The sequence below is a fragment of the Acyrthosiphon pisum genome, chromosome A2 (assembly GCF_005508785.2).
Source record: "Acyrthosiphon pisum isolate AL4f chromosome A2, pea_aphid_22Mar2018_4r6ur, whole genome shotgun sequence".
NCBI lineage: Eukaryota > Metazoa > Arthropoda > Insecta > Hemiptera > Aphididae > Acyrthosiphon > Acyrthosiphon pisum.
The window spans coordinates 47475019-47486229 of NC_042495.1; the positions used below are offsets into that span (position 1 = coordinate 47475019).

An 11211-nucleotide genomic window follows, 5' to 3' on the forward strand; every position below is an offset into this window, starting at 1 on the left:
TTTACAATAATTTAAATACTAATAATTGCCCAAACTATTGAGGAAGACGATGAATAAGACTTATAATTAATTTAGCATTTAAAATTATTATGATGTTTGATTTTATTTTTATAGTTTGTTATGTTTTTATGTTATTATATTAACTTTTATTAAAATGTTAATTTTAATTTTTAATTAATTTTAGTGTAATAAAAGTGCAATTGAATCATGTAACTTGACTGTCAAAGTATTATTTATTTTTAAATATTTTCAAAAAGTTAAATTTGTTTTAGGTATTAGAAACTGAGTTAATACCTTTTAAATAAATAAGACATTTTTATTTATTATGAAATTATTCAATAATAGAAATTCTTAACTTGATATTATTATTTATGGAATACAATAATAACAATTATTTATTAATAATATTAATATAAATGGTTATTTAATAAAATTATGAATGCAATAAGGCCATATATCTCAAAACATTTATTTTTAATACAAGTAAATACTATTTCTGTTAAGTTTAAGTTCTTAAAAAGGACATCATCAAACTCAGAAGAAAATATTGAATAAAATTTGTTATACTTATATCTTGCTGAAGATAACTCACTAATTTTTATAAGCTATTGAATCTTAAAAACGATCTCCTGAACAATTTACCTTTTTAGATATACGGCCCTCTTGTACTGACAGTACGAAATAATTACAGTGGTACTTTGAAGTGTAAATTTGTACGTATAGTTTGTTAAATTTATTTAGTCTTTTGCTAGAACACGTCGATAGAACACATGCATTCTTTAAAACTGTCTTCGCGAATTATTCAAGTTTTGTATAAGAAAATAATGAGAACTGTGAGTATATTTACAATTTTACTAGGTACAGTAGTTGAATTTTTAAAACCAAAAACTAATAAGTACTTACCTACCTATATATTTCAAGTTAAGACGTGTTTTAGTCGATGTATATTAATTATTATTTGCTAAATGTTTATTGTAAATATTATGCATGTAATTAAATATTAATTTCCTTCTATGTATCGTCAATAAACTCAATATTATTACATAAGCTTTTAAATGTTTTGCATATTAAAATTATATTAGTTTTCATGTTCTAATTTCCATGATATGCGTTATATTATTCTGCAGAAAGTAATTTCTCATTGCTTTATGTTTACGATTTTGTCAAATATGGACGCATATTGCGTAATATATGAACTAAGCACAATAATCGATAGAATATCGATTGAAACTGTGTGTTCGGAAAACAAAAAACGTTAAACGTTAATTTTTATACTGCATTTTAACATATTTTTATTGTTTAAAAAACATTTTTTAAAGTGGTTTCTTTTTCAGAGGAATTTTATTTTATTGTATTGCGTTTCATATGTATTTACAATTTAATAATTATCGAGTACCAATACTTAGGTAACATAAAATTATTATAAAACTAATAAATATAGTAAGATACGTACTGAGTAATTTGTAAAGATATTGTGTTATTTAATTACCTATATTATTATAGTTTCCTTATTAAATAATATAGTAAAGTTGTTTACTACTTAGGTTTTTATTGAGATACTTAAATTAATAAACTAATACTAAAAAACCGAATGAACTTGTTTTAAACACGTATATCTAGATACGTAGGCGGTATACATCCAATTTTTCAAAATTAAAATGTCTAAAGTAACTATAACTTGAAGATTTATATTTTATGGTAATAATACAACATTTTCAGGCGCAATATTTGCGTAATGATTTTCTATAAAACGCGTGTGTTGACCTATACAAAATATAATATACATGATGATCGTCATTTCTGCTGCACAGGCAGCACAAGTAGGTATAATGTTATTATTACGATGTCGTATTGTCGCCGTACATTTGGACGTAATAAACTGTATATATATAATATTGTATATATTACAATATTATGGCGATATAGATATAGTTTTACAATAATCGATTGTGGCAGCTTACATAGTACACTGCCGAGTGCAGACCACCGTCGCTTTGTGTTTTATTTATCATCGTATATACAGTATATACTATAAGTATATAGTGACTATACAGAGCGATTCGGTGCAATATAATATACCGTTACGGTGCAGTGCCATTATAATATATACATAATATAGGTACATATAATATATTATATATATGTATGTATGTATCCGGATCGACGGCGTCGGCGGTCATCACCTTCATGCCAGTTTTCATTATAATAATGGAGTATAACGATCATTACGGTCCAAGTGGAGTCGTTGCGTACGTGTAGGTACAGCATAAATAATATAATACAATATTGTTGTGACCGTTGGTAGAAAAATTGTTCTAACGCTCCCGTGATCATCAACGTTTACCCGACCGCGACAGACGAGAGAAATAAAACGGTACCCATCTACAACACTATAATTCGTAACTCGGGTCCATGTGGTTTTTTTATTCTTCCTAATTTCGTATTTTTTTCCACACAGTCTTCATCAATGTCCGTGTTCCGGGGAAGGTCCGAGAAATATAATATATCATCGCATCGTCCCACATATTAATTGTAGTCAATTGTGTTCAATTTATGTGCAGCGCTACATGTCGAGTATATAGCCGTTACCCTACGATCTCCCGATACAATTATATAATATATATATGTGTGTAATTAACATATAGGCGGTTTCGCGAGTATGAAATAGTAGCAGTGTATACGATAATAATATAGTTATATACGAGAACGAATAATATAATACACCTAATCTGAGTCTGAAACCCAACGTATATTCGATGGTTTCGTTTTTCGAAAATGGTTTTTTAAAATATTATTCTTGTTTATCATAGTAATTGCATTGAACGGCACTTAAGAATAGCCTTTAAGAGTTTGGATTTTTTTTAATCGTTATACAAACCACATCGTTTTATTCCAAAAAAAGCAATATAATGAACTTTGTGAAGTATTAAAAATTATGTTTTATTATATTTAACCCATTAATTACATTTATTTTATTCTTTTTATGCATGTTTTTTAGCGGATTTAAACAATTTCTAAGGTCATAATTTAAAGTTTTTTTTCGGAAATTCAATTATTATTTATAATCAAAAAATTAAAATCATTTATTCTATTCGTAAAAAACAAAACTATTTCATCAAGAATTTTCAGTTAAGCCTTTTTGAACGTTTTAAAAAATAATTCTTCTAGGTTTCGGTCACGGTTGCCGGGTTCTGATATATAATGTAAAAAAAAAACAAATGGTTACAACTTGTTTTCCAAAAAATAGATATTAAGCTTTATGGTGTTTATACCTATCTTATTGTTTGATTGAAGAGTTTGGGATATAACAATATATTATTATAATTTATTGTACTTAATATACCTATAACAACGGTCAACGTGTACATTACTGATATTGACGGTTTCGCAACGTTGTAATGTTTGATCATAGAACATTCATGTCGTTGGGCTGCAGTAGGAAATGCGCACTTTGAAAGGACTAGAAAAGTGAAAACGGGAAAATAACATATTTATAATATATTTATTATATGTATACATGACACTTGTGACAAATCGTATGGGTGTCTAATAATTGGCTTCTATTCAGGAAAATATAATTGATATACGTCACTGATATTATATTTTCTTCGTATTTTTTTTGCGCTACGAAATAAACTATAATATAATAAAAATATGGTTCAGCTAAAATTTAGATTTTCAATGGCCCGTGCTCTACACGTGATACGACTCGTACCACTGAATTGTTGAAATATCAAATATTTATTATAGGCGTACGGCGTACCTATTGTAAAATATTGAATTTTGAGTAACATAAAATAAATATTTTTTTGTTATTCAGAATTCAAAAATATTCATGTATTTCTTGTGGCAATTCAAATATTGTCTATTTTTCAATTGTTGATAATATACAAATATCATCTACTGGGAAAATCGAATTCGATTAACTTGTGTTTCTATTAAAAACAATAATTGGCGCTGCAATTTATTACGTATGTTTGATATTTACCATTTAGTCGTGAGATAATTATATTACAATTTATATACCTACCTATAAGTATTTTTAGTATATTAATATATTCATGGATGTTTTTAATAGGTACGCTTGACGCTTTGTGCCGTGTGAACTATTTTACTGAAAACAAAGATAAGACTGTTGCACAATAATAATAATTCCAGATGATTGTACATCACGAAATACCTAAATAAATGTCTAAATAAATACATTTTATTTTTAAAAACGAACAAATACGATCTATGCATGAACAAGTACCTACATTAAGTAATTTTGATTTAGAAAATGTATTAAGTTTCTCGTTTCCTTTAAATTATTTGTATTAACAACAATTTTTAGTTATACACGTTTTATTTATAATTTTTTTGGACGTTAATATAAATTGAAATTGTTTCCCTATTGGTGAAACTATTGATTTTATAATCATTTTTAATAATTACAGTTTTAAAAGTGATTGGATGACCTATTTAATATTTATCAACATAGTATCATCAGCTAATAATAATGATAATATGTTGTTTACAGCGTATTCAAATAGTATCCCAAGTGTTATTGTATTACTACAAGTTTATTTATAATAATAATTGAAGGTTTAATTTAATTTCGTAATATTATATCTTACATGTTGACCTAAAATGTATTTAAAGTATTTTGGTGTATACCTACGTTCTTTGATTTATTAAAAAAAAATGTCGACTGTTTTGAAAATGTGTAAAAAGAAATAACAGAAAAAAAATAATGTAAAAAAAAATATAATTATTAAAAGCTTGTTTTTTGAATTTTATATTTTTTGAAATGACAGTTATACTATTGTACAAAAACATAAACTTAATTATTTTCATTTAATTTATATTGGTACCATCCTAAATTTATTTTGTATTATAATATATTATGCTATATTATGTGCGGAAGTGTTATTATTCACTATTAAAAAAGGCACCTATCACTGAATAAGTGCCATTCACACCGTTAATAACTTAGTGATGATTGTTTTATACATGTTACAGTTTGAAATTTTATCCTAATATTTATCGTTCTTATATTTTTATTGCTTAGGTGAATAATGCATCATTTTCCCGAGAGAACATTTAGAAAAAAAAATGCATTCATAAGTCACAATAATCATAAATTGTAATTAGGTATAACATAGGCGTGCAATTGTATAAACTATATAAATACATTTAATTTTAATATGTTATATTCAACACAGCAATAACAAAATATAAATGTCGGAGTACATTTAAACGTAGACACATTTTTGCACATTGTAATTGCAAAAAGAACACTTGAATAATAGGATATCGACGGAAACAGTATTCGAATACCACTAATTATGTTATGATTACATCCTATTGTGAGCGTGCACAGAAAAAACAAATCTAGCTATTATAAATAATTTGCAAATTATTATGTTTTGAACTTTTAATTGACATTTAGTTGTATACAAATCAGTGTAATAATACCTTCTATTGCAATATTATATAATTATTTCCTATGTTATTGTTTACGTTGTGTATTTTTTCATTCTCTATTATTTCTGGATAAGTACTGTTTTACATTTATTGTTTCTATATTGTTTACAATTTTTCATCCAAAAAAAATCAACGATATGATTTTCGACAGCTCATCGTGTGGGAAATCAATTTGACAATATTACATTAAATCTTTAACGAAAATCACGTTTAACTAATAACTGATAACTGTTATGATAATAAGATAACTCTAACAACTGTATAATATTGAGTTTTATTTCGAACCCGTAACTAAATAAATAATGTGCAATGTAGTCGGACGAATAGTTGTTTTAAATCTGTTGTTTATTTGACTAGATGTTTAAAATGTATATGATATGTGACTTTAGGAAAAAAATACAAAATTTTCAGTTAAAAGTAAAAAAAAAAAATTCTACCTATATTATACATTATCTGTATACATAATTTAAAGTCACTTTTTATAACTCGTTAATTATTATTAGTAGTAGTAGTGGTGTTGTAGTAAGTAGCATGGTAGTATTATTATTGTATGGTGCGGCAGTAAAAAATATCGCACACGAAAACATTATACGTGCATTAATTAATCATATTATATTATTATTTTACTAGGTTACATTGTATATAAAAGTAAAATTTAACAATAAAAAAAAAAATAATAATAACAAAAAACATTAAAAGTCTTGGCAAAGAGCATGCGCACAGGTGCGCGACGATTCGGAACAACTATACAGTCGTGTAGGTACCTGTTGCCGATGGTACAGGTAGGCAGTAAGACTCTGCTCATTGTGCAGTAATCACTCGCTGAAATGTGGTTCGCGCGGTGTCTGCGTGTGCCTACTACTACACATCAGAGCGGTACGTTGCTCGCGCGGTGACGAAACTCCGTTCGAATTCGGCGCGAACGATATTATTATTATTGTATTATATAGGTACCTACCTATATATACCGCGTAAGCGTTTCGATATTTACCGAACTCACATTCGTGTTTGTGGTTATAACAGTAATAACAAAATATAATAACAATAATAATAATAACTGCAATCATAACAATATAAAATTTCGCCGGTGTAATTGTTGGTATAGTTGTATTTTATAGTAACCAGTAATAGTAAAATAGTAGTACCTAAACCAATAGTAATATAGTGGTGTACTAGACACTATAGTATAATGGTAACAATAGGTAAATTTAATTGTTTTACCATGCGACGTGCGTTTTGTATTGTTTTTTAATTTATCAAAATAATATGCTATATTAATATAATAATAATATGGTGATTAAAGAACCGCCGTCTAGACTCGACGCCGTCGACAGGTTAGTATCTAATTCATTGCTGTTTTCTATCATTTATAAGTGCGTTTTTATGGGTGTGTTCGATCGTCTACTTATGTTCGATTATAATATCATAACAAACACATCGTGATTAAAAAATATAATATAATAATATAGTATTTTACTCGTTCCCGGGTATAATTCGATAACCATATAGTAACCTACCAAAAACACGTGAATATACTTAAAATGTCTTATAATCAGTGTATCATACAATCGTAAATATCATGTAGGTACACACACATTTTAGAACATTATTCGTACAGTATAAGTACACCTATTCATATAATACCTATCATATTATTAAGAGCTATAGCGGGTATAATATTATATTGCTTTGGATAATTTAATTTCCATGATTATTCCTATTTTCATTGAAATGTATTAATGTTTACGTTTTCCTGCCGAAGTGCCTTAAAGTGTTCATACCATTTTTATTAGACATCTATAATAGACTATAACTATTATACTAATAAGTAATAAGTTATTTTATAAAGATCGCGTTTATATTAAAATTTTAATTTTATTACTAATGTGATTTGTTCTGTCTAACAATAATTGTTTCTTATAATTCATATTATTAGGCTAGAGATTTTAAGAAGTATTATTAGTAATTATCTACCGATTATGGATTTCTTGAAAAATTAATTTTCTCGAACAATAATTTTAGTGTGCTGTTTCATACTGGTATTTAAAAATGTTCGCGATTTTGTATACATAATAAGTAATAACCAAACGTATTACTAATACAATGGTAAAATTGTTCCTAATAAAAGTTTTACATAATAGTTTTATGATATAATTTCAAATGTCACAGACATTCGTCAAATTAATTTTCTCTGAAAATTCAATCCAGCTTATGTATGATAATAATTTGTATATTTTATCGGCGATAACTAGCTGTTAACACTTAACATTCATAATTATTAACATCAATATTTTCTAACTGCTACTAAGCTATTTTATTAACTAAGTATAATAATTATGTCAATAATCTACTAATGCATTCTGCATTTCTGCTACTCATCTTTCAAATAATAGTTTTGAATTCAAACATATAGGTATAAAATATAAATAATATAAGATGAAAGAGGATAATAAATAGAAATCTTTGTATTACAGTACTAATACACTATATATACAGTTATAATATCTATATTAATAATTCACAAATCATAAAACCGGAACATATTCTTAACTCCTCGTTACCTCCAGGATGATTCCATTTCCATGATGGTAAACATGAGCACGTTTCACTGTATTAGTAGTTCGTATTGTTCGTAGTACAATTTGAATCGTTTGTAAGATATTAATTGTTCGACGGTGTAAATAACTACAATATCTTTAGAAGTCGTAACTGTTGTACCCAGTTATTTTTATCGTTCATCCCATGAACATGGGTAATAATTTTTTTTGTTCCAAATCATAATTTCTCTCGTTTTTTTGTTTTGTTTTATTAGTAGTGTTAATGCAAAATATAAAGATTATAATTAAATAGTCATCTTAATATTCTCAACAAACATAATTATTATGAATATATATCATGGTATATGCTTATTTAGTACGAAGTTAGTGTGTGTGGTATATAATATGCTTTTAATTATACAATTTAAACACACATTTCATAAACTAATAAATAAATAGAAATTTTTATAGTCCAAAACTCTTGCAATCGTTCGTCCATGAATTGTACGCTAAAATAGATTTGTTACAAATATTATGTTAATCCTAGTTAGGTACGTACGCAATTGGAAAAATTCAAAATAATTTTATATATATTAAATTTGTATTTTATAACAGTTATTATTACAACACTGCGTGTTAATAATTACAATATAAATATTAGAAGTTATGCGTAACGGCGACTTGTCATCTAATAAGGATATTTTGAATTAAATATATGGCATTAGCTGTTAAATATCTATATTCTATACGACTATACCTTTGTCTAGGTAGAAAAATAACTGATCTACTTGAGAAAATAATATAATATCCTATGAGATGCTAGTTTTTTTTATTTAAAAATAATTATTTTTGCTGTGCAAAGGTAATTAAAAATATAAACTCAAATGTATTTTTACTGAAATATAATATGTCAGCATAGCATATAATGTAACCTAATCAATATTATTAAATATTTAAATGTCACTTTGAGAATATATTTTTACGATTTTACCTATTATAATTACATTTTTTATTCTACATAGGCACATACAATATTTAAAATATTGCTCTAAGAACACATTTATGAAAACGTTAGAACTATATACATAAAAACTAATTTAAACCACAGTACCAAGTAGTGTTTTTAAGTGTAGGATGTAGATAAACATCATGTGTCGAGTGATTATATCATGCATTTTAGATTTTCCTCCAGAACTCGGTACCGTTTATAAGTACGTGAAATCAAGTCTAGTGAAAATATTATATTTAAATATATAATACATATTTTTATTGGATCTATTGGACATGGCACTCCAGAGATTAATTGAAAACAATTTGTAAAAACCATGATTACATATTAATGTACAAATTTGTATTAATTTTATTTAATAACACAAGATACACGATTTTTGTTTCTGACCAATTTTTTGTAAGGTTTTTGTTGTCATGGTTACTTATGAACAAAAACATATTTATGATTCATAGATTTTCCTTGTACTGGAAAAATATCGAGTATTGCGTGCTATAGGTTTTTATAGAAGTATTTAATTTTGTGTCACTAGATAGCCTCGTCCCTCCTTTATACATTATTCTTATAAAAAAAATATAAGTTTATGTAAATTGTCAAACAATTTGCTTATTGTACACGCCTGTTACAGTTTATAAGATTATAAATATTCTAAAATTAAAAATATACTTTGTATAAAATAATATATTTTATAATGTTGGTATAGGTACTAGAAATTGTATATATTAGATATAATAATTTGTTTTATATGTAATCGTAGTTCCGTTAAAAAACAAAAAATGTAGTTCCTAAATAATATAAGTACCTACTCCCTACTCATGATGAAAGTTATTGGATTATTTCCTAGAGGTTTTAAGATTGTGTCTTACGAATCAAATATCTTGACTTTATTATTGAGTATATGATTTATGCGGATTTCAAATCCTTCTCATTTTTAAAAATACTATTTATGAGATAATTTTAATCTAAGTATTTGATTGTCAATTCTTTCCAAGAAGTTATCATATATAATATATTATTTATTTGGAACTTTATTTGGTCTGACGACGTATAATATTATTATGTTTAATGTAAGTTAACTATTAAGAGTTTTGACTAATGAGAAAGACGTTTTGACAGTGACATCAAACATAGCCGCTATCAAATATGCTTTTATAATTGGCTCAATTAAAATTGAGAAACAATTTTTTTTTAGATTACGTTGTTTACCGAGACAAAGATATGCAAGTAGTTCCATCGACTTAACATCTTTCCAGGACTCCACCCATGGGCATGACTTCAATCAAGGTCATAGTCGAGTAGTCATGACCAGAAAAACGGAACGGAGGATATTTGTCGCCCCTTCAAAATTGGGACAGGTGCGTTATTAAATATTATATTATAAAACTAAATAAGTCATCTGTATCAATCGAATTACTGGCCACCAGCCGATGGCCGAGTAAGTCGTTAGATTTTATTTTTTAATCTCGTATGTAACCGGACATGGGTTAATCGAAATTCAAAATTACCATTAACATTCAATATACAATAATATGTAGTAGCTATGCAAGGAATATTTCAAAAGGATACAAATTGATTATTGTCTAATCACTCCAATCTTATTTCTCTAGTAACTTCAAGTTAAAATGAAAATTAGCAATATTACGTAATAACTGATAAATATTATATTTTATTGTTTTTTTTTTTCTCATAGAAACCCAAATTTGAAACCCTGACCAAAGAAACCGTCCAGACGTTTCGGGGTAACAAAACAGAAAGGAAAGTGACTTCTGAAACGAAAAACATAGAAGAAACGATTGATAGCAAATTGGGTGTGTATAAAGAATTTAATCTGATTTAAATGAACACTATTAAAATGGTTAATGGCATATTCCTTAAAAAAGTAACATAGTTTTTCTTCGACGAATTCACATGTAATGATGCGTGTGTATGTGAAATTTCCTTGCTAATGCATTAATCTTCAAATAAATTGACGTAGGCCATAGAAATGCTATTTTCCATGACAATCGTGGCAATGACATTGAAAAACTTCTGACAATTGTTTATCTAATCTTCACGCAACGGTTGATTTCCCAATTTCGTTCCAGAAATAATTCCTCTCCCCCCCCAGTGCTCGACTTGGCAAAATTAAAGTAGGGGGACTCTGTTACTTTAAAAAAATGAGCGTCCCCATATCACTTATTAAATGTTACTGAGCCGTGG

The 11211-nt window shown here is 26.8% G+C and overlaps 1 protein-coding gene across 4 annotated transcripts in view; it reads left to right on the top strand.

Annotated features, from left to right (window-relative positions):
• The window catches only part of LOC100165954 (protein PRY1), a 50511-nt gene that overhangs the window by 27908 nt on the left and 11392 nt on the right, over positions 1-11211 (top strand). The window contains exons 1-3 of one of the 4 annotated variants that reach the window (XM_008188360.3): positions 704-833; positions 10205-10367; positions 10703-10820. In XM_008188360.3, coding sequence (XP_008186582.1) covers positions 10314-10367; positions 10703-10820 — 172 coding nt within the window. In that variant the 5' untranslated portion in view covers positions 704-833; positions 10205-10313. Of the gene's footprint in view, positions 1-703; positions 834-6252; positions 6801-10204; positions 10368-10702; positions 10821-11211 lie in introns of those variants that run through there. The other 3 variants (XM_008188361.3, XM_008188359.2, XM_029490709.1) reach the window with 3 other exon arrangements.